The following is a 25103-nucleotide window of genomic DNA, read 5'->3' on the forward strand; positions in this document are numbered from 1 at the left end:
CATGTGCAGGACATGTAAACGGAGGCATGTGCAGGATATCCCCTATCAACTACAAATCCTATGTCTTGTCATTTGTCTTTTTTTATTCACTGATAAAATTTTGACAAATATGGTATATTTTACCATTAGATTTTCAAATACGAAGCCAATTTTTACACATTTTGTAATACACACCTTCATTTTATATACTTCCAACTTCTATTGCTATTGTGTTATTTTAAGCTTAAAGAATATTGTGAGATTATATTTTCTCTGTGTGTGTTATCTTTATCAGCTTTGCTTGAGTGCTATTCTGCATTTGGGGGAGAAAAGGAGTTCATGGGTTTTTTTCTTTATTCTCTGGGAAAACAGAGTACAAAAATTATGTTTATCTTTCTTTGAGGATGTTTTTTATAAACAGAAACAGCCCATAAAAAAATCATCTGTATTAGCGTTGTCAGGGGTATGATAGGTTTCAGTATATATGTGAAGAAATAAACAAGCAAACCCGGTTTATACCCAGCTGTCTCTCTAAAGCTCTGAAAGGTTGTGTTTTGAGATGTGCCCATTGCCTTTCCCCTGTGCCCACTGTAACTCCCTTGAGCGATTCTTCCCCGAGTGGCCCCATTCAGTCGGTGCGTATTTACAGGGTGCCTACCCTGTCCAGTGCCTTGGGGTATACAGTGTGGGTGGGTGATTCTTGGGAGCACAAGCCCTCATCCCAGGGATGCTGCCATGCAGAGAAAGCTCCCGTTTAGGTGAATCTTTTTTCTATCCTGGAATATTTGAAAATGAGGGACTTTATATTTACAGAGTAATTCTTAGGGATCCGTTAGTTATCCTTGGCTCTGGAGAAAAACATCTAATTCCATGCTGCACACACCTACAGCAAACCGTTTCCTGTGCCTGTGTCTCTACTTATTGCCTCTGATGTGGGTCTACAGAGTGATGCCACAAGGGCCTTCGGGGTCGCAGGGCACAGACCTGCCCTGCTGGTGTGGTTCACCTCTCTTTGACTTCTGAACTTTAGGTCTCTGGTTTGCAAGATGGAGTCCCTGATCTTATTTTGTGGGACGATTAGAAAGAGTAGATGCACATGAGATCATGAAATACAGTTTTTGATGTTTTCTTATTGTTTCCTGATTGATCTGGTGTCCATCCAAACACCTGGTTCAGTCTTGGACCGTGACAGGGGCGGCTGTGGGATTCAGTTATATCTGGGTTGTGTTTGAAGCCCGCAGCTGGTGTCCTAGCTTATGGATTTACTCCTCTTGGCATCAGTTTCCATCTAAACTGCCAGAGTGCTTCTTAGGACTCGAGGGGAATCAGGTCGGTGAATCTTGGGTGCTTGGCCACCGTTCAGCTCTCTCGTGTTCCCAACAAGCGTTCTAGTTCAGGTTCCTTCCTCTGCTGTGCCTGTCCATCACGGCACAGCCTTTATTCACAGTGGAGCTCCTGCCGACCTTCTCCATGACTTCAGGCTGAGTCTCTGCCTGCTCTCCTCATCCCCCCCACCCCCTCCGGCCAGGCTGGCTCAGGAGTCTGTCTCCATCTTACCGTTTCTCATCTGGCCTTCTAGCTGTCCGTCCTTACCCTACACCCCATGTGCCTGGCAGTGAGCTTGTCCTGAATCAGACACCCAGCCTATGTCTGCGATCCGGTGTGCAGTCAGCTCTGAGTTATACAATCACATGTGAGTGACATTTTTTGCCATTTCCGTTCTCCGAGGATCCCAGGGAAATGGTTCGTTAAAACAAAAATGGGCCAGGAAATCAATTGCATTTCTCAGCTGTAGAAGAGGAGAAAATATGAATTTCCTAAAAGACCCCAGGGCAAGACATTGTAACTGGGAATTGGAGATTCCTTTAATTATTTTCATTCCACCAGAAAGGTTTAAATCTTTTGGATATCATTTATTCATATAGTCTTAACTACTCTAAATCAGTGTCCTGATCTCCTGATTGACACATGATATCTGAGCACTGTTATGAAGTTCAGTCTCCACGTTCTGATTTCTGATTATCATTTCAGGATGATTAGCAATCTTTTCCTTTTTATCATTTCCTTCTGGCTATTCCACTAAAACCCCTCTTGCAGCTATTTGAGGTATATAGTATATTGGGGGGAACTATATTCGCCCTGGAATAACAGATTGCCAGAGCTTATTCCTCCTCCCTCTGTAATGTTTACCCTACTGACCACCCTCACCTCTGGTCTCAATTTCTGCGCCATGAACGATTTTTGACTCTACACAGGAGTCACACCAGTGACCGTTGCCTTTCTCTGTCTGGCATTTCACTTGACAGACCACCCTTCGCATCGACCCATGCTACTGCGCATGACAAGATTCCGTGCTTTTCTATGGCCGGGTTGTATTCCGTCGTGCATAAATATCTTATTGCCTTTCTTGGCTTGTTAGTAGACACCCAGATTGATTCCACAGCCTGACTGGTAGAAGCATCACTGCCGTGAGGACGAAAACACAGCGTCTCTTCTTCATGGTGGTTACTGCTTTAGGGGATATGCTCAACTTTTGATGGTGCCTCAATATTATTTTCCTTAGTGGCCACACTAATTATATTCCTGCCCTCATTTTGTACATTATCTTCAACATCTATATTATTATCATTATTATTATTTAGAACGGTCATTCTAACTAGGTATCTAGCTGGGGTTTTGACTTACATTTTCCTGACATACCCATCAGGTGAGCATGATCTGACTGCCACTGCCCATTTTATTTTAATGAGTGTTTCCAACCGAGCCTGGAGATCCAACTGCTCAGCCATTCGCCGTGGTTCATGAAATTCAGGAGCAGGTGCACTTGCAAAGCTGCCAGCCTTCCGGTGCAGCCCCTTCGTTCTTTCTGGACAATGCCAGTGATTGACAGTTAAACACCCGCACTCCAAAATGGCTGCCTCAGTACGAAGAGAGAAAGAAGTCCAGGAGTAGACTTCAGGGTGACAGAAGCTGGGGGGCCGGTTCCACCGTTTGCTACCGTTGCCATCTCTGTCAGATTTCATAAGTACCTTGTGACAGGGACATGGCTGGAATCACTCTCTTGGGATAGAAAACAAATGAGAGAGAATAGCCACTTGTTTGGGGCCAAGCAGGTCGACTAGAAGACATCTGTACATCTTGTAAGCAATCAGTTTGTTTTTCTTTTCTGTGTGTTATGAGTGTTATCACAAAGCTATTTCCTTCTTTGGTCAAACAGCTAGAAAACACTGAGTCAGCTGATTGCCTATTCATCTCCAACATGAGACCTGTTATCTTTCCATGCATCCAATTTGTCATTTTTGTTCCTTCCTTTGGATTCACTGAAATAATATGATTAACCACACAGACGGTTAAGGAGCCTTTGTCCAGCCGTACTTGGGACCAGGAGTCTTTGAGATTGATTGTGAATATTTACATATTTCCGCTCAGATGTCTTAGGGCTGGGAACCATGTCTATGAAATCCATTTATGTTTCATGTATGCATTGTGCAGAGCCTGAAGGTCACTTTATAGAGTATTCTGACCAGGTTTGTTTGCATCTTGACTATAACCTGTCATCTGAGTCAGGAATTCTGCACTCATGGTATCACCTCAGTACTCAGAATGTTCTGGATTTTAGATTCTAAGATTAGTGATGCTTGGCCTGTGGGAATTGTTCAGACACATGGAGGAACTGTGCAAAGTGCTTGGGCAGAGTGTGATGTAAGTTATGCTTTCAGTGACCGTTAGGAGCTACTAACCCATGATGAGGCATGATAACAAGATAAGGGAGAAAACCCAGTGGTGAAGAGCCGTGACTGCTCTTAAAGAGGACCCAGCACCTACACAGCAGCTCACAGCCGCCATTTTTAACTTCAGTTCCAGGGGACATGACGCCTTCTTCTGGTCTCCTTGGGCATGCCATGCACTACGCACAGGCAAACACCCCTGCACATAAATAAATTTTAGAGATGACAGAAGTACTTAGGTGGCATTTATTTCCTTGACACAGACTTACTTGCCAAGCACCCATAGTAGCAAGCCTCGGCCAAATGCGAGAAGTACTGTAATAATATTCAGTGTACTCTGGCTCTCAGAGAGCAGTTTGGGCAAAGCCTGCTTTGGCGCAGGCAGACAGCAAGCAGGCTTCCTCAGCCTGGAGTAGTGCAGAGCCTGCATCCCTTTGAGGGCCTCGTTTTCCGTATCCAGGAAGATTCCCTGGCCCAAGCCTCACTTCCGACCCCTCAGTCTGTCCATAGCCTTCCAAACACAGCCCTGTACAAAGACTGCCTCAGAGTCTCCACTCGGTGCCATGCTGCCCCCATCCAGGGCTTCAAAGTCCTGAAACCTCTGTGGGAACTTGAATTGGATAGACATTGCCCCGGGTTCCAGGCCCACATCTCAATGGCACGATGGACTCACCCGTTGGCTGTGTGCACAACCTGGAGTCTGCTAGGTGACTTCCTCGTTCATGAGGAGACAAAATGGTCTTCATTATTCACAGGCAGGGAGAGTCACTGAAGCCATGGGTCTCACACATGCCCAGTGAAGCTGTGAGAAAGTTCATCAGGGCTGTGACACACCCACCCGACCTTCTCCATGAAACAAAATCAGCCATCCAGTGACTGCAGGGGCAGGATGTCAAGGTGTTGGTTGGTGGTGAATGACAGTGACGGGATCCAGCGCCTCAGGGTGTCATGCTCCACTGCACTGGCAGGTAGTGTCATAACTAGCTGCTGTTTCTCAGATAAGGATATGGGAGCTCAGAGGAGCGCTGCCATTCACTTGAGGTCACACACAGCTCAACTCTGGAACAGACTGTTGACACTGTGTTGGCCTGATGCTAAGCCTTCCTCCCTCCTCCTTTCTATGGCTTCCCTTTCAAACAGCTGCATCCCAGCCTGTGGGTGGGCAGAAGTGAATTACCACACTGCCTGTATCCTAAACACTTGGTAGTTTTTCATCTTCTTAGTCATAATTTAAAGTCATTGCCAGGCAGCATTAATAGAGCCCATGGTCCTGCTGCTCAGAGCGTTTCTGCCTGCGTGGTGAGCAGATCAGTAGCTGTGATCACCAGCTCCAGAGACAGCCAGACTGTGGTCTGCTGGGCTTGCTGAGTCAGGCGTCATCCGTGACTACGCTGGTCAGTGTGCTCGTGTTTGCTTGTCCTTACTGTTGTCTGAAATCAAAATGGTGACCTGAGGGAAATGCATGTTCAACAGTCAAGGGGGGGATTAAGAGCAAAGGCCAGGGGAGTTCCACCAGGCTGGGTACTGGGCTTCCAGGGGAGCCCCTGGCTTTGTTTTATTAAGAAAAGGACCATGGGAGTTGGGGAGACGGCTCAGTGATTAAGAGCACTGGTTGCTCTTGCAGAGGATACTGGTTTGGTTCTCAGCATCCACATGGTGCCTCGCACTGGTCTGTAATTTCAGTTCCAAGAGATCTGATGCCTTCTGGCATCCACAGAGACTGCATGCATATGGTGCAGATATATACACTCAGATACACACACACACACACACACACACACACACACACACACACGGAGTAAAGAATACAAGGGTAATGACAGCTTTATCTGACAGTTATTGGTGTGGACTTAAAGCCATGTGTCAAGCTCAGGGCTTGACTTTATTGGCTGCTCAGGCCAGGCCTCCTCACTTCCTTTGTTGTGATATGTCACGGATCTGCATCTATATGGAGATGCCTTTCGGATGGGCCAGACCCCTTCCTTCAGTTTCCTGCCTTGCCACACACCATAACTGATTACAGGTATCTGTAGCGCCGCCTCGGAACTGGGTCTATACTTAGCTCTAGACCAGTCACACTGCCTGCCTCCCCCAGGACCTTGTCCAAAACAGACTAGAGGTGACGTCTGGTTTTCTAGCCCCTAACTACACGCTTTGGGAATCTCTTTGCTTGTAAAATAGAGATAAAAAGCCATACTTCACAGGACTGCTGGAAGGCTAAAGTGAATATCAAGGAGGTAATGAATGTATTATTTGGTCTGCTCTCCCGAGTCTAGAAGTGAAGAAAAACACACGGTGTATGTATGAAAAATCAGAAGATCTGCCTCTATAGAAACACTTTTCTGTCTTTGTCAGTATGTTGTCTGGAGAGGGCGTATGATGGGATGGACCCCCACATCCCGAGTGTGCCCTCTGCCTTCCTCTTGGCCATTGTCACATATTCCTGTCGTCCGCTCCACACTTGTTCAGGAAGGTGACCAGGACCAGCTGGCTAGTTAGACACAGGGAACTTGTCTAGAACTATTACACGTTTAGCTGTCCTTTGTCATCATAGACAGACACCGTCGTGTGAATTAAGGCCCCTCAGCTTCTCTCGCCTGTAAGAGGGTCTCCGCCACAGCTCTCGATAGCCCCTGACCCGGGCTAAATTATAGCTTTAACTTTTAAGATGAAAACTTCTTTAGAAAGCCAGAGATTTCTCTCTAAGCTGCAGAGGGCCTGCCCCCTTTGTAATCATTATGCCAATAGCACATTAAACTGGGGAATGAGTGGTTGCTTTGGAACGCTCCAATCTAAACAGTGTCTTTTCCCTTTCAAGGATGCCACAAATATTCATGAATTCCTGGTCCTGTGCCGCGGGGCCACGCTTTCACGCCATTCTCCGCCCATGGGGAATTTCCCCCTGAGTTCTGAAAGAGATCCTCCAAGCATTGCTTGTGTGAAGTCTGAGGGCCACAGATGTTTCATTTTCTTCTACCTTCAAAAGGCAATTTACTTAGCAGATTTCACCGGGGCCCCGGAGAGAGATCTTCTGTAATGGGTTTGACGGGGACTCTGCGGGAAGCTGGTCAAACATCCTGATGACATAGTAATTTGGTTTGGGAGAAATGCTAGGGCTTACCTGATATGACAGACTTACGAATCATTAAACAGTTGCCTCTCAGGGCTGGAGAGACGGCTCTGCGGTTGAGAGCATTCATTCTCCATTCTTGCAAAGGGTTCAGGTTCAGTTCCCAGCACCCATAGTGTACATCCCACAAACCACCTTTTATAGCCGTCCCAAGGTTCCAACACCCTCTTCTGGCTTCAGTGGGCACCTGCACACAGAACATGTAACAAACAAACACACACGTGTAAAAAAATAAATAAAACTGAAAAAAATCTTTATCATGCTTAATAATTTATAATGGTGCCCTAAACCTTGCCAATGGAATCGTGGGGAGGGACACAAAGCCAATTCCCTGCTCGGGAAGTGCCTCCAACCGAAGACGTGGACAGACTGATGGGCAGTGGACAGGACCTTCCCCTAGATACTTACTCCAGACCTGTCTCGTCATTTTAGGGCTGGCATTTCTGTCCTTTATCTCCTACAGAGATCATTCTGATGTATTCCCTTAGATGCCACTTTTGAGCACGCACCGTTTCATGCCAAAGCCAGGCAGGTGGCCTTTAAAGTCTGGGCTCATCTTTCAGTGCTTGTGCAAGTGTGAGGAGCAGTGAAACCCTTCCTCTCGCGGAGGTGCACGGTTGTCTTCCTGCACCCAGCCATCTTGCTGGTCCTGTGCAGCCACTGTTCTCCTCTCCACGGATGAGAATAATTTCTGCAGTCCAAATACCTTGTTTTATTTCAGCCACTTTCATTCTTCAATCCCCTTTCTTGGCAGAAAATTTGATTTTTAAAAAATCGGGTCGGCAAAATTGATTTAAAGATTTAGTTTCCATTCCAAATCCTAACAAACAGAACTGCAGGGTTGTTAGGCAAGTCTGTGGAGGCTCCGGAGCCAGCAAGGCTGGAGCACATGTCCCTTTAATTCCCAGAATGGTGAGCAGCCATTCCTGTCTACAGGGTAGTCAGCATTGGCAACAGTTCTCTGTGGACACAGAGGTGTCCTAGTTAAGATTAAGATTGCTGTGTTGAAACACCATGACCAAAGAATTGGGGGAGGAAAGGGCTTATTTAATTTATACTTCCCCATCACAGTTTATCATCAAAGGAAGTCAGAACAGGAACTTAAACCAGGCAGAAACCCAGAAGCTGAGGCTCATACAGTAGAGGCCGTAGATGGGTGCTGCTTACTTGCTTGCTCCTCATGCTTGTTCGGCCTGTTTTCTTATAGAACCCAGCATCACCAACCCGGTGGTGGTCCCTCCCACAACCAACTGGGCTCTCCCCCATCAATCACCAATTAAGAAATTGTCCCAAGGATTACCTACAGCTGGATCTCATTTTCTCCAATGAGGCTCTCTTCTCTCTAATGTCTCCAGCTTGAGTCACATAGACAGAAAACTAGTCAGAGGGGAGACACACTTCTGCTCCATACTATTGGCCTTTTCTGTGAGGTGGAGAAACTCCCTGCTGAATCTTCTAGGTCCTTATATCTCCTTTTCTACATGCCCCAAACAGACAGACAGACAGACAGACAGACAGACAGACAGACAGACACACACACACACACACACACACACACACACACACACACACACACTGGGGTGGCGCTTGGGAAGCAGTTTGTATTAGAAAAAAAAAAGCACTCATAGAGTAAGATAGAGCACCCCCTCCCCCTTGGAGAGAGATGTTTGTTAAGTTTAGCCTCTGGGAACTTAGATTTTAAGAGTCATCCACCATTCCCAGAACCAATGGGGGCCTCTTTGTGCCTCAATTTACACACAATACAGTGTGTGCTGCACACCTGCCTTCCATCTGGCAGTCTAAAACTCAGGGAGGTGCTCAGCTGAGGGTGACGTCATGATGAGCACCCAGCACAAATCCCCAGGCACCAAGTCTCTAATGAGACATGTGACGTGCTGTAATGTTGGGAACGCATCCTGGAGAGATGGGTCTGTGGTTAAGAGCACTTACTGCTCTTGTAGACGATGCAGGTTCAACTCCCAGAACCCCCATGGCAGCTCACACCTGTCTGTAACTCTCCTACATGCAGGCAAATAAAAACAACAACAAAGTTTCGGTGGGGATGAAGCACACCTTGTGTGGCCCCACCAGGAGAGCTTTGGGAGATTGCGCCTGGCTGGACTTGGCCATGGGTTCTTACTCTTCTGGTGACTTTGATTTTAGCCTTTGACGGTGATAAACCACAGCCAGGCACACACCTCATACCTAGTCCTCTGAGTCCTCCTGACCTTGGCCTCTGATGTGTTTCACTTCTCGGTGCCCCGAAGATGGTAAGCAAGGCTTTCTCGGAGGCCCTGTGCTTTGAGACAGAACACAGGGTCTCAGCCCTCCTTCCATCTTCCCTTTCTGCTATCCGAGCCCCATTGACATCTCTTCCTATTCTTCTTGTCTCATCGGTCAGGGTTGGGGTCATGGGTCTTAATATTTCTTTAGAGAAGGAACCTAGCCACCTATTTGGAAGGTCAATCCCTCATCCTCCATGACTGGCTGTAAAGAACAGTACGGCCAGAGACAGGCATAGTGACAAGACCCACAAAGGTTCTGGAACCAGCTCCTCACAGACACTGAACAATAGCCCTCTACTCTTTTCTTTTGAGGCCAGAAAAAGTATTCTGACTACCACAAGCTATTGACAACTGTGGGTAGCTTGCTTTCAGACTGCCAGGGTCTATGTGGACTAGGCTGATTTCCAGGGGTGGGGTGGGATGGAGGCTGTCAGAACCTGCAGGCGGGAACCCGGCACTCCACCTGACCTACTTCCACAAGATGGCAGGCCCTGGGGGTGAGATGTGAGAGGAAGGTTTTCAGCATTTCCACAGTGTTCAGAAGGGTCAGTTAGGAAGAGCCCTCGGCAGCCCTGGGAAGAATGGGCTAGGCAGGGGAGACAGAAGAGCCAGAGAGGACAGGAACCACCAGAGAGTCCTCAAAGGACCCCATGCCTCAAGGAAGCTCAGAGAGAGGCTGGCCCTGCCCTTGAAGGGAACAAGAGCACACAGGGTGGTGACGGTGCCACATCCTGGGTCCTGGTGTTAAAAAAGCCACTGAGCCACATTCAGGCCTGGTGGGGCCCAGGCTAGAAGGAATAGAATTTCCTGGAGCTGAGCTGGTGCCTTCCCTCTCGTGGCTCTCCCTCTCCCACGATCCCATGTTGTTTGTATCGGGGCACTTAGTATAGATTAGTGTAACATCTTAGAGCCATCTTACATGAGAAGTCAAGGGTTCTCAGGTAGCCTGGAATTAGCAAATGAGGTTGATCTCTGTGTCCTCCCCTCAAGAAACCCTGAGGGAGGCCAGGCGGTGGTGGCGCACGCCTTTAATCCCAGCACTGGAGGTAGAGGCAGGTGGGTCTCTGTGAGTTCACAGAGCTAGTTCCAGGACAGAAACCAAAAAGCTACAGAGAAACCCTGTCTCGAAAATCAAAAAAAAAAAAAAAAGAAACCCTGAGGGACCACAGTGTGTCAAATGGGATGAGAGAAAAGAAACCACCAGAATCTCTGCTTTGTGTAGGATGCTGAAGAGGAACAAGAAGACAGTTGCATACGACAAGTCATTTTGTCTGCCTCTGACACAAATCTGTAAAGTGGGCACAGAGCTGGCCCATGTGCCGAGGTCATTTCTGTGAGACACTGACCGTCTACCCTGATCCAGGCCTACGAAGGGCTGCTATGCCAAGAAGAAAACTGAGGTCCCCAGAAGCAGGAGAGCCACCCAGGTACAGACAGCTCTGGGGCTTCCCTCTAAGTGGCCCAGCTTCAAAGACTCTTGCGTTCTCTGTTCTGCCTGGTACCAAGGAGAACGCTGAGGAAGCCAGAAGTGTCTCTGGGGCCTCGCAGAGGCTCTGAGCCCCGTCCTGTTCCACTGTTGTCAGAACCTCAGGGCCAATCCAGGGAGAAGGCACCAGGTGCCACAATTCCATCTCTTCTGTGGGCAGCAGCCACGTACATGTCACACGTATTGGGCAACTCTGGTTTTGTGTCACCACAAAATTTAGTTTCCCCAATGAGAGCTTCTGTTGCCACAAGGGTTGTTTCCAGCGTTTATTCTCTTCATAAGGAAGGGCCATTTGGTGGGTACTGTGGCAAAGAGGAGCAGCAGGCCCTGCATGCTCACAAAGCCCCTGCTGCCCCAGCACCAAGTCTCCTGCGTCAGCAGCCCAGCTGGGCAGACAGCGAATGGCTTTTTTTCCTCTCCACCCTGGCTAGCGTCTGTGGTGGTATGGGCTCCTAGAATAAATGGGCAATTTGCCTCACGGTAACATGGCGTTTCATTGCCTTCCTGAAGGCAGGTGGAGCTGCAGACAGGGGGGATTAGCAGAGCATGCCCGGTGGCAGCTGAGGAAAGGATGCAGACATGTTCCGGGGCTTTGGTCAGGCTCTGGTCTTTCAGTTACCAAGAACGGTGTTGGTTGTGCCTCTGTTTCCAACTCTGTAAGTGAGGCTGATGACTGAGCGTCTAAGATCAGCATGAGGCTTAAAGGGGAGAGCACATGCATGTCCCCTGACACAGAGAGATGCATGCATCATTGAGCAGTCAGTCAGAGCCACTGAGTTTGGAGTCATCACCTCGTGGGATCTTCATGCCAGTCTCAAGAGTGTACTGACTCACCACTAGCCCCTCCTTCCCTTCCTGCCTCCCTGTAGGCTGGGAACAACGAAATGGGGGCCCGAAGCCAGCATAACAGCAGATGCCTGTGATCTGGGCAGTCAGAAGCAGGGGCAGGAGGGTGAGTTTGAGTTCAGTCTGGGCTACAATGTAAATTTTGGGTCAACTGAAGCTACATGGGGAGACTCTGCTAACAAACAGACAGACAGATGACAGACAGAGGGGATGTGAGACACCACAGCAGAGAGGGCTTTGTGCCCAAAACAAGGACACAGCTGTAAGGTGGGGAATGTGCTGTGCACATGATACGTCCTCTCCACGGAGCCAGATCCGGAGCTGGAAGCTGGGGCTGTAGAGAGGGGACTGAGGAGTCTGGGTCTCTGTGTGTGTGTGTGTGTGTGTGTGTGTGTGTGTGTGTGTGTGTGTGTGTCTGTCTGTCTGTCTGTCTGTCTGTCTCTCTCTCTCTCACACACACACACAGTACAGAATTGTGTCACAAGGAACTGGGTTGTGAAGTGGTGTCAGGATGCTTACAGTACACCACACACATACCACACACACACCACACACACATAGCAAGAGAAGGTGATGTGTATTATGTTGGGCCTCAAGGCTTAAGAGTGTGAGGGTGGGGGTGGGGATGAGGAAAATGACTTGGCACACCATACATGGTGACAAACCGCCGTCCTCCTGAGTATCCGGGTCTTTTGAAGTAGTGAGGAGCTTGGCGGGTGGTGTGGAGAAAAAGCTCTTGTAGCTCCCATGCTGGGCACTACTGGAGGACACTATTAGTTCCCTGGAGCTGTCCTGATAAATGGGCCATAAACCCTGTGGTTTAACGCAGCAGAGCTTCATTCTCTCACAGTTGCAGAAGCCAGAAGTTCAAAACCAACATGTGGCTAGACCTTGTCTTAGTCAGGGTTACTATTGCTGTGATGAAACGCCATGATCAAAGCAACTGAATGCAGAAAAGGGTCATTTGGCTTACACGTCCACATTTCCCTGAAAGAAATCAGGGCAGGAACCTGGAGGCAGGATCAGGTGAAGGGGCCAGGGGGGGGGGGGTGCTGCTTACTGACCTGCTCCTCATGGCTTGCTCAGCCTTTTCTCTTACAGAGCCTAGGACCACCAGCTCAGGGATGACAGCACCCACAATGGGCTGAGCCCTCCCCCATTCCAGCACTAGTTAAGAGAATGCCCGATAGACTTTTGCCTGCAGCCCGATCTTACGGAGGCACTTTCTTAATTAAGGCTCCCTTTTCCCTGGTGACTCTAGCTTGTTTCACGTTAACATGAAGCTAGCTAGCACAGTCCTCTAAAAAGCTTTCCCTCTACCTGGCCTGGCTCCTGGGGCTCCCTCCAGGGCCTCCCATTCCTTTCTGCATGTCTCTCTTCATATGTGTCTCCAAGAAAGCCATGTTTCCTGGATTGCAATACCCACCTGGGTTAGCCACAAGGCCCTCCCCACCCATCACTAGTTAAGAAAATGCCCTATAGACTATGTTTCTTCTATAAAGCAATGTTTCCTGGACTGTAATACCCACCTGGGTTAGCCACAAGGATCTCACCTCAAGACCTGCCACGCCCATCCTTCCAAACAAGGTACCATTTATGGCAGGAGATGTGGGCATGCATTTCAGAGTCCAGTCCCCTCCCTCCTCCAGGGATTCAAGTGCACCCTAACTGACCCCCGCACCTCCTCTTGTGGAGGAGGAAAGTTTCCACGGGGATCAAAGCTGGAGCCCACGGGACAAGACCCTCGTCTGCACATTTAGCACCGTCTGCCCCGGGGTGCAGAACTACCTCTGACCTAAGCTTCAAGCCAGCATGCAGTAGATGAACACGTGCTCAGGCCACACTTTCTAAGGAGCAGAGCAGACCAGCACCCAGGTGGCACATCCCATAGTTCAGCTCCTGGGAGTACACTGCCCAGTGAGCTGTGCGTCCTTGGGGAAAGCGCATGACCTCTCTGTGCCTAGTCTGGTCTAAAAGATGAAGATCCAGTAGCTTCTACCTCAGGGGCCATCAATCAAACAGAACCCGACTCCAGAAGTGAGAGCTGACCCACGCTGCCTCCCAAGGGGGACAACAGACGGACAGATTCTTTCTGATACAGAAGCATCTCAGAGAGGAGGAGTGGATGGGGAGGGGCTAGTGTTGCCTGAGCACTTGAGGGGAGATTGGGGGATGGATGGGTTCTCCTTGATCTGGGGCGTCTAGGATAGATTGAGAAGTTAGTGAGTTCGGAGGTAAGAACTGGTGACCAGGCAGAGGAAAGGAGGCAGGTTGTGTGAGGGCCTTGTCCGCTCTGCTGAGCACACATAATGGTGGAAGGGATCTTTTCTGCAAAGAAACAGCTGAGAGGCTGGGTGTCTGACTCTGGCCAGTGGGGGGGGGGGAAGGGGAGGCGGGCGGAGATCTGTGAAAAGTCTCAGAGCGGTGCTTCCTCCTGGCTGGGATGGCATGGGCCTCCAGGGCTTCGTGGCCCTGGTCCCTGTCACCTCAGCAATGTTTCCTATAGCCCTCCTGTCACAAGGTACCTCCTTCCAGGCCCTCTGGGCCCCCAAGCTCTTTGCAGACGCTCTGGGCAGTCTGGAATGCTCTGCCCAGAATCACAGTGTCTGGCTCCTTCCAGCCCACCCCTGTCCTCCATTTGCCCGGCCCTACACCCTGCCCTGTGGCATGCTGGGAGGTTATTCAGTCAGGGGCTGAGCTGAGACCTGACTGCTCGCTGCACTGTCCTAGTCGCCTGCCTGCCTCATGGCGTTTGGCTCAGAGCCGAAGTCCGTTTGTGATGAGGAAGTCAGGGGGTGAGGAAATGAACAGAAGAGAGGGACAGGTGTTGGCAGGTGGTGACGATCACGTCACACAACACACTGAATCTAGCGCGAGAAAAGTGTAATTCACTGCTAGTCCCAGATCGTCAAATTCCAGGAACCAGGGGCCATAAGTAAGTCGGTAAATCCTGACATGGAGCCCAGTTTCTATGCTCAGGGCATGATGGTGTGTGGAGAAACGTCCTTCCCTGCAGGCCGAGGCTCACCTTTCCATGGGGGGACTTAGCTACAGGCTCCAAGTTCTGGAGGCCTCTGAATTCCACAGATCTTCTAGAAAGGGAGAGGTTGGCCCAGGGCAACCAGACATCCTATAGCCTGGACTCTACCCCAGAGATTCTGAGGTCATTACCCAGGTGGAGCCAGGAGATGGGGCTTTTTTAAAACACTTGCCACATGATGATAACATGTGCAGCCAGCTTGAGATCCAAATTCAAACAGCTTACAGGAGGGGCCAGTCTTCCCACGGGTGAACCTTACAGTCCACTGGAAGGTTGAAAACTGGGCCCATGTCCTGGGCCCATTAGCTCCTTGTCCATTAAGTTGCCTGCAACAGGACAGGGAAACCTGGATGTTAGCATCCTCAGGTCCCTCAGATGCTCCTAGCAGTAGACTTGAAACCTCCTCCTTCCTTCCTCCCTCCTCTTTTCCCAGTGACATTTTCTAAAAGCCCCTCCGTCACACAGTCGGCCTTGATGACCTTGGTGAATCACACCTGCTTCTCTCAGAGAAGGTTAGGAACGGGAGAGCTCTGCCATGTCTGGGGAGGCTAACCCTGGGTGAGCAGGCTGGGCACCCTTCTCTAATCTGCTGGAGACCCCTGGGGTGGGAGCACCCACCCCAAACATAAGTTCCCTGGGACCATGACTGTCTTTAGACATTTTGCCCTGCTGCTAGGTTTGCTAAAAGGCTGGGGTTCAGCTCAGTCAGAGGCTGAGATCACACGTGGTTACTGGGATGGGGGACTTTCCCAGGGCCCACTCGAGCTGCCTGTGACTGCTGATATTGGCGAGGTGGGCCTGTGGACCATTGCTCTCTCCTTTGCGTGCATGATGTTTACAGCCATGTGGTTGCCACAGATACTGCACAGATAACTCTTTGCATCCAGAACGTGGGCAGCCCTCTTAGCTGGACCTGCGGGGATGCTAGCAGCATTTTAGAGCTCTCTGATGGAGTCACCACATATAGGAATGGCTCCCACCCCGGAGTCTGCATGCTCCCTTAGTTCTAGCATTTCAAACCCGAGGTAAAAATTTGCACACTATAAAATTAGTCACTTTAAAACAAACTATCCAATGACATTTAGAATATTTACAGCACTGTGACCATCATCCTTGTCTAATTTCAAAACATTTTCATCACTTAGAAGGAACCTGGTATCCATTATCAGTCATTCCCCACTGCCCCCCACCAACGCGTGTGTGTGCAAGCCCCTGGCAATGTGTTTTCTATCGCTACAGTTTAATCTATTCTCGGTATTTCATGGTGACCTTTTAGATATGACTTCTTTCATTCGGTGTGATGGTTTTGAGGTCTGTCTACATCTGTCAACACGTATTTTATTCCTCTTATGACTGAGTGGTGTTATGTGAATACACACCATCTATCAAGATCAGGGGGTGCCTGGACACAGGACCCCCTGGGGCACCAAACTCCTCTGATGTGCGATTCCCTCCCGTGCATTTGCATATGACCTTTGTACATCTTCTGTGGGTGTTAGCTCTCCTCTGAAGTTCTTATAAAGTAGTCCAATATAAATCCATGTTAGTAATTGCCATATAGCCTTATATGGGGATCATGATCTAAAAAAAAAAAAAAAAAAAGGCTGGTGTGTTCAGTACAGAAAATTTTACTTTTCCACAGATTTTTTGGTCTCTAGTTAATTGAAGTTAATTGAACCCATTAATGTGGAATCATTAAATATGGGAGGCTGATAAGATGATATTTGGTTATTCTGAACTGTTTCTGTCTTTCGAGTCTTGGACAATCTGTAAATTTTTTAGTTTCTTTACATCTGTAATGCAGACACTCTCTGGCCAGTGCTTTTGAGTTCTTGGGACTAGTGAGTGGTGATCCTGGGTGACCTGCTTTCCTTATAAATTAATATTAATTTGGGGGAGCATAGCATCTCTCCAGGTTCCGTTTCCATGGGCTTCTGCGGCTTTTCAGCTCCATGCCCTTCTGAAAGACCGAGTCAGATCTCATCCTCCTGCACGGTCAGCCTAACCCTGCCTGGGAGGCTGGCGCGTGCGCAATAGGCTTCAGCAGAGGCCTTGGGTAACGGAATGAGTAACCAGGAGAGCACAATGCTTCCACAATAACTTAAAATGGGATTTCACACCCATGCGAGTGGAGGAATCTCTTGTGGACTGTGTTCACCCAAGGATTCGGCCTGATTCTCCCCTCACTGTCTTTCTCCTTCCAAACTCCTCCCATCCGGTAAAGGGGTCTTCAGGCAACTCCCCTCATTTGGAGCATCGCAGACTCCTGTCTCCTTCTACAGTTGTCCCCATATCTTAAGAGTGAAATGTGGGATTGAGGACCCCCCCCCCCGGAAAAACACATTGATTTAATTTTCTCCTGGATCAAAAGGAACTTTCTCTTCTTGGGAGGAACTGTGCCCAATTTCTAGGCCAACTGATTCAATTGGCTAGCATTTAAAAATAATACACACTCCCAAATTTTGACAAGAACTCGGCAGACCCCAGTATCACGGGGGAGGGGTACCTTTCCTTTCGTACACATGTGGTGTGATGGACACAGTGTGAGCTTGTAATCAACCATTTACTCCTTTCCAATAAGTCCTGGAGTTGCTTCGGTTTGGCATGGCAGGTACTAAACAAACACTCGCTTGTCGCTCACCGCCAGGAGTCAATTCTTTACACTGAGCTGGTTGTTTGGTGATGATCACATGCTTTTGGGGGTAGAAAAACTTAAAATTTCCAAGTCTTCTTATAGCTGTGTGTCAACCATGCTATAGAAAGCCTTTACAGTTTTAAAGGCTGCGTCAGTACTGCCGGGGAGAGGAGGCATGGCTTCAGACACTCCGGGAATGACTGAAGCAGTCAAAAGGGGTCAGGTTGTGAGTTCATATCAAGGCGGATTTTTCTGACGAGCTGATGTGCAATATAGGGGGACATAGTTAAGCGTGAAGGGAAGGTGTGTGTTCACTACTGACCATGTGGAGCTGCCGTTTCCGGCAGCGGGAAGAAAGTTGGAGTGGGAGAACAGTGGATGGGGGCGCATTCAAGATGGTGCCAGGGGTCCAAGCAGAGGCAAAGCCAGCAACTAGTGCCTGACATTAGAACACCGTGCTGACGATAGGGGTGGGGTGGTGAAGGAAAGCAGGAAGCCCAGGATGTGATGGCTAACCACGCCCCCACCCTCGTGTTAACAGGAAGAGTAGCGGGAAAGCATATGTAGCGTTAAGAAAGTCCTGGATTCTCCTAGGAGGGAGAATCTGAAGCTCCTGAAGGGCAAGTTTTCACAGGGCCATGCTAAATTCTAATTAGTGACAAAGCCAAGACATATTCAATTCCCTGGGTCCTTGGCCCCTCCCCTTCCCGACGTACCAGCCAGCCTCTTGACTCCAGGTGCCGAAGGCTGCCTGTGTGGCCTGAAAGCGCATGCGCTGAGTCTGTGTGACGCTCAGTTCTGTCTTCTTGCAGGTCACCATTCTTGTCAGCCTGGCCCTTGCTTTTCTCGCCTGCATTGTGTTCCTGGTGGTTTACAAAGCCTTCACCTATGACCACAGCTGTCCTGAGGGATTTGTCTATAAGGTAAGGGGCTTGGGGCAGGTGCACAGCCCTAGGTGATTGGCAATAGCCGGAGACATTAGCAAAGTCGTCTCTTCCCTGGTGGCCATATTTGGGTATAGCACTCTCCCCAAGGACTGAAACACAGCTGAAAGGGAGTGATCGTGGCTTCCTGAAGGATCAGTCTCAGATAGGCACGAGAGCGCTCTAGCGAGGTCGGGAAGTGGGCCACCTCCAGACTGCGCATGAGCAGTGAAGGATACCCACTACACTTGACACTGGCTCCGTCTTCGGAAAGCTCCACTTCACGTGGATCTTCTGACCACCTTGCTGATTCCTTACCTCAGGGTATCCCTGAAGAGACACGAGGCAGAGCGCTTCTGAGCTTTCCTCCCAGCCTGTGTCCAGACCCTTGGTCCTCTGGGTCCTTTTCCTCCTGACCATTGCTTTAGTTGCCCTCCTTCCTTCAAAGCGTTGGGTGACCTAGGGCTCTTCTTATTCCTTTGGAGAATTATGTATGCCCAAACAGTCAAATAGTTTAGCACAATAAATAAATAAATAAATAAATAAATAAATAAATAAATAAATAAAACAAGCCTATAGGGTAACAGATTCAATACATGAGTTGCAATAAAGTTAGCTGTTTTAAATTGGAAGCAGATGATGATGTATTTTTTCCTTGCTTTGATTTTTGTTTGTTTTTTGTTTGTTTGTTTGTTTTTGGGTTTGTTTGTTTTTGTTTGTTTCTTTTTTTGGTTTCTCTGTGTGACAGTCCTGGCTGTTCTGAAACTCGCTTTTTAGGCCAGTCTGGCCTCGAACTCCCAGAGATCCATCTGTCTCTGCCTCCCAAGTGCTGGGATTTACCACTGCCTGGAAGTGTTAATTTTTATAATCACCGTTTACTGAGTACTTATTTTCTGTCAGGCTATTTACTAGAAATTTCATAAACATCATCTCTACGAAGTCACACAACTGTTCTGAAAATGGGATTATTTTTGTCCCTGTTTTCCATAAGAAGTAACAGAAATTGGGGGTATTTAGTTAAGAGGGTTTCCCAATGCCTCACAGCTAGGAAGCTGTTCCAAAGTGGGGGATCAAATGAGAGCAGTTCCAACTTGAGAGCGTGTGTCTTTTGGTGTCGCTGTGTGTCTCCATGGAGTGATGCTCCTGCTGGATAAAAGCTGAGGTTCTGAAAGAGCAGAGACAGTGACAGCAAGCGTCGGAGACAGCTGAATAGACCCTGCTTTCTCCACACAAGGCGACCCTTCAGAAGTATGACAGCGAGAAAAGGCTGTCTGCTTCGTGACATCGATTCCCCTCCAAGATAATATTAGCAAACAAAGGAAGAAAGTTCTCCCTGTGCATGGAAGTGGGGAGGTGAAAGAGGCTTATTTCTAAATTCTAAAAAGATAAACACTTAAAATATCAAATATGGATACTCAGAGAGGAGGAAGGTGTCAAGGAGGGATGCAACATTCATCCAGAATTAGCTCACTGTATATTTTCCTTAAAATACATAAATTGTTGACTTGTTTGGTGAATAAATAAGAAAAAGCAAACCCCACAGATTGAAAACAAGCTAAGCAAAGAACCTAGTTCTGTATCAAGTGGAGAGACTCAGCCAAGAAAGCTAGTATTTCAAATAGCCACTGTCTGCAGAATCTCCCTAGCTTGTGTGGCTGTTCCTCGGCTTACTGTGGGGACAACAGGAGAACCCTGCACAGGCTGGAGCCATCATGAGTGCAGAGTGCCTTTTAGGGCATCTGACCTATCGGTTGTCAGGACTCTACACGGGCCTAGAGTTGGCCAAAACCGCCTGGAACAAGGCCTACTTTGTAACAGTGACCATTTTGTGCAGTTTATTGGCTACTGTGCTAGATCGAGAAACAGAATTATCTAGGTACACATTAGTACCATCAGACAGTTGAAAATGCCCAGGGCATTAAGACATAGCAACATCCGTTCAATTCACAATTTACTATGAGTGCTAAAACTGGTAGCATTTTATGATTATCCTATATATGGTGGAATAATACAAATGCATAATGCAAATTCATATTAATGTTAGGAACCAACAACCTTGATAAGAGAAAAGAAATGCATATATTAAACAAAGGAAGGGAAATTGTCATTATCTCTGGACAGTGGCCCAGACAGTCACTGGGACCAGGTAAGAGGAGCTGATGTCGTGCTACCAAGAACTACTATTGCCTTATGGTCATCAAGCAGATGAGTCTGATCTTACCTCAGTACCAGTAGGTGTATCTCCTCTGCTCTGAAGACGGCAATGGTATAATTGGGGAAGGTCTGCTGATGCCAAGCCCAGGAGCACTGTCTCTTCTGGTGTGACTGACAGCTGGATGGACCTGAAACTCCGGCGCAGGGCAGCAGTGTCTCCTTGGGTCTGTGGGTCCGTGGGTGCCAGCAGCCCACCCGGCTACTCTTGACTCGTATCTCTTTCTTCCCCAGCACAAGCGCTGTATCCCGGCCTCGCTGGATGCTTACTACTCAGCCCAGGACCCCAGCTCCAGGAGCCGCTTCTACACAGTCATCAGCCACTACAGTGTGGCCAAGCAGAGCACTGCCCGGGCCATCGGGCCGTGGTTGTCGGCAGCCGCCGTCATCCACGAGCCCAAGCCGCCCAAGACCCAGGGCCATTAGAGGCCCGCCTCAGCCGGGATGGGGGTGGTGGGTGGAGAGGGGAACCCCCGACTGGCTAGGCAAAGCTGAAGCTACAAGACAACACTGTACTGCTGGGGTACGGGGTGGGGGCGGGGCAGGATGGGGTCTGGGGAGAACCCCCTGAAAATATTGTGCACTGGAGTCGTCTGAATCGATCTTTCCTTTTGTCCTTTCGTATTGTTCCTTCGTACCCAAGTCAGGCTCGTGTACAAAGGCATGTTTCGTGTTGATTGTTCCCATGTAAGACACTTCCAAAGCCCCCGCTTATTCTTTGTTAGGATAATTTAGAGACAGGAAGGGGAGCCAGAGAAAATGAATAAAAGGCACCTGAAACAGGCTCTGAATGGAAGACACAGCAGGGCAGGAAAGAGCACAGCCTCTCTGGGCTTCTTAGACAAGGCACCGGTGGCTTCAGTGTGGGTGACTGAGTATCCGTGTGGCAAAGGGTGGGCCGTTTGGTTTGCCTGTGGTCTGCAGGAGAGGAGCACAGCACAGCAGAGAAGGCTGAATTGGAGAGAAAGGTGACGCTGGCGTTTCTAAACCAGGAATGCCTAGAGTACCACTTAGTGGTGAGTTTGCAAGAGGAGCACAAAGCCACGGGGGAGGCATCCATGCTCCACCCAGGGCAGCTCACAGGGCAGCTGTTGTGAATCGGCAAACACAGACGTGGGTAGATGTTGTCTTTCTTTTATTTTTCTAGGTGTATCCCTAGACGCTGCCTGTGTTCTCAAGATGGCAGGGGTGGAAAAGGAGAGAAAGGAAGAGGGGTGGCAAGGACACAGGCGGGTCGCCCCTGGGCCCAGCTAGAAGCTCAGGCACCCAGGTCTCACATGTTCGCTCTTTCCCAACATGCTCATGACAGCAGCAGCGACCATGGGAGCCTAGCCAGGAAATCCAAGAGACAGCCAGGAGGAAATCTGAAGACTGGGCCTGCAATGGTGGCAGGTCATTTCTAAAAGAAGCTGGAGAAGGTGGCTGTCTTCGGTTCACTTTGTTGTGTTGACAGAGGATGTGCACCCAAACTCCCCAGCTGGGTTCCAGAAACACCGATGGGGGTTGGGGGGAGCAGGAGAGGCATGGCCAGCATTCTTAGGCTTCCCATTCCAGGGCACAGGGCAAGCTAGCAGGAGCCTCTTGCTTCTCAGGAGAATTCCAGGAAGGCCCTTTTCCGCGGAGGTGCTGGCTCTAGGCCCAAGAGGACCAGAACTGGCCAGGAGACTTGTTCATTTGACATGTGTTTCTGTTTCCCAGTGCCTCTCCAACAGGCCATGTAAGAGTGCTTTTTGTGGCTTGCTTTATTGCTGAAATCATTTTACACAGCAGCTGGGTAACAGGAGTAGCGTAGCTCAAGCTATCCTGCCAAACATGCTCATCTGATTTGTCCTCCCTCCTCCCTCCTCCCTCCTCCCTCCCCCCACCCGTCCTCCCATCACCTTGAGTCACCTGTAAATTCATTCGTCATCTGAAGCAGATCAACAAATTGTCCCTAGCAAAACCACAGAGCGCTTTATAATTTTGTGGTGTATTTTTGTCAGTAGGTAGCAGAGGCTGAAGTATTTTTTGGTGTAATTCTTGAGATTTTCTGACAGGAAAAAAAATAAACATAGATGTGTCTGAGCGTCTTGACTGTCCTTTACAGCTTCTCCTTCTCCTCAGAGCCTGATGGAGAGGCTGGGGGTACAGAAGAGGGGATTGGGAGGCCAGGAGCAGAGTGCCCTGTTAGGTAGGAGGAGGCACAGGGGGCACGGGTTGGGGGATCTCCACCTTAAAGTAACCATTGCCTTAAGACCCTAAAGATGGTGTCATATGGCACTAGGTCCTCATCAGACAGAGGTCCAGATGTGTTGCTAAGGAGCTAATAGGATGCTGAAGTGTGACATGATACGGAGCATGTAACACCAACAGGCAGATAATGCTGAGGTCATGGTGTGCTGCCGCTGTTCTGATTGGCTCAGAAGGCCTGACATGATACATCACACAGAGATCCTGATGATGCAGAGGGTTTGACGTGATGCTGAGATTCTTACATAAAGCTGACCTGAGGTTACAGCCATGCCGTCATACTAAAGCTCCGACATGTCAGTAAGGAGCCGGCATGCTGGCAAGAGCCTGACTCTGTATTTGCTACCCGATCACATACTGAAGTTCTGAGATGATGCTGAGGACCTGGATATGATACTCAGTTTCCAAAAGGATGCTGCAGGCCTGACTCGGAGGTGAGTAGCTGACGACATGATACTGAAGTTACAGCACTGTACTGACGTCCTGATACGGTACTGAAATAAGGTCCTGAAACGAGGCTGAGCTCTGACGGTGACGGCATGGCCAGATGTCATGCTGATGTCCACACATGATAGTCTGTTCTGTCGTATACTGAGGACATAAAATGATGCTCTGTGTCCACATGATACTGATGCAGTAACATGATGCTGAGTCCCTGATATGATGCTGGGGTCCAGCACGATGCTGAGGTCTTTATATGAAACTGGAAGCCTGATATTATGTCGAGGTCCTAACAAGCTGGTGAGTTTCTGACAGGAACTGAAATGATGCTGAGGTGGTATCTGGTGCTGAAGCTGTAACGTGGTACTGAGAGCCTGACAGGGCACCACGAGTCTGACATAATGACTTGTGTCATACCAAGGGCCTAACATGAAGCTGAAGTACCTACATGATACCAAAAGACTGGCAGGATATCTGAAGTCTGATATGATGTTGAAGTCATGACCTGACAGCAAGGAACTGATAATGGTGCTGAGGTCCTGATATGATAACGAAGGCCTCGCGTGATCCTGAGGACTAGATGTTTTGATACTGTGGAAAGATCTGATATATGCTAATATCTTGCAGTGGTACTCAGGTTCAGTCAGGTTCTGAAGGGTTCATATGATGCTGCAGCCTTGGCATTGCACAGAAAACCAGACACAGTACTGAGGCAGTGCCTGGATGAGGGCCCATCTATGATGCTCAGAACCTCATGTGGTCCTGAGGTCCTAACGAGACTGTGAAGTCCTCATAGTGAGGCTCTGACATGATGTTGAGGCTTATACCTAACACTGAGGTGTGGATGTCACACTGACATGTTTCTGAGTGCATACCATGGTGTAATTGGTGATTACATCATTTTCAGAGCCGGACATGGTATCCAAGCCTGATACACTGGGTTTCTGGTATAATGCAAAAGACCTGACGTGACCTTGAGAAAATGACACGATGTTGAGATAGTGCTATGATGCTGAGGTCTTGATACGGTGGGTTTCAGACCTGACAGGGAAAGCTTGACCTGATACAGAAGCCTTGGCGTGATGCTGAACATCTGAAATGATGCTAAGGTCCTCCCATTCTGTTGAGGTTGTATGTTGATGGAAGGCATGGTGCCACCGTCCTCGCTTTGTGATGAGGTCCTGACTTCATGCCGAGGGCTAACATAGCACTGTGGTCTGGCATCATGCTGAGGATTGACATGACACCAGTCGTCTGGCATGATGATGAAGGCTTGCAATGAAATTAAGTCCTGACACATTGCTAAGGCCCTGATAAAATGTTGAATGTCTAACATGACACTCAGGTCATGACAGAGAAGACCTAACATGATATGAGAGATCCACTCATGACACAGGTGAAGACGTGATGTCAAGGTCTGGAACAACACTATGATGCTAAAGACCTACTAAGCTGCTGACATCCTGACATAATTCACAGGTTCCGACATGACATTAGACTAACGCTATTTTTCTGAGGACCTGGCATGAGGCTGAGGACCTAATAGAATCCTGACTGACAGACACAATGCTGAGGTTCTGCTATGGCACTGAGGTTCTGATAGAAGAATCTGACACCAACATGCTAACGAGATCATGGCATGATACAGAGGAAATAGCATAACGCAAGGGGAATGGGTAACACTGATATTTTCACATAATGCTCAGGAACTCCCACGGCAACAGAGATGCTAATATCAGGACATGTTGCTGTGGGCCTGCTAATAGGCTCATATCCTGAGATGTCACTGAAGTCACAGCATCATAGTGAGGACATGTGATGCTAAGGGCCTCACAGGATGCAGGCGTAATTTTGAGGCACTGGCATGATCCAGGTTGCCTGATGTGTTGCTAAGATCCCACATAATGTTGAGGTCCTGTCATTGTACTTAGGCCTGACATGATACCAAAGTCCTGACAGTTTTGAGGATATGACATCAATCGAAGGACACTGAGGTCCCACCTGATGTTGAGGACATGAAGAGATTCTGAGGTCCTGGTGTTACTGGATGTGTGGTATGACCTAACATGATACTAAGAGCCTGACATGGAGTGCTTGCCATGGTATGACCTAACATGATACTGACATGGAGTGCTTGCCATGGTATGACCTAACATGATACTGACATGGA

General features: G+C 48.7%; 1 protein-coding gene across 1 annotated transcript in view; it reads left to right on the forward strand.

The window, feature by feature from the left end:
* Nsg2 (neuronal vesicle trafficking associated 2) overlaps window positions 1-22328 on the forward strand; it is a 54951-nt gene extending 32623 nt beyond the window's left edge. Inside the window, exons 4-5 of the mRNA XM_005349029.3 lie at window positions 17942-18052; window positions 20498-22328. Coding sequence (XP_005349086.1) covers window positions 17942-18052; window positions 20498-20689 — 303 coding nt within the window. The 3' untranslated portion in view covers window positions 20690-22328. The remainder of the gene's footprint in view (window positions 1-17941; window positions 18053-20497) is intronic.
* The last annotated feature ends 2775 nt before the right edge of the window (window positions 22329-25103 follow it).

Source organism: Microtus ochrogaster, chromosome 7, assembly GCF_000317375.1.
Source record: "Microtus ochrogaster isolate Prairie Vole_2 chromosome 7, MicOch1.0, whole genome shotgun sequence".
NCBI lineage: Eukaryota > Metazoa > Chordata > Mammalia > Rodentia > Cricetidae > Microtus > Microtus ochrogaster.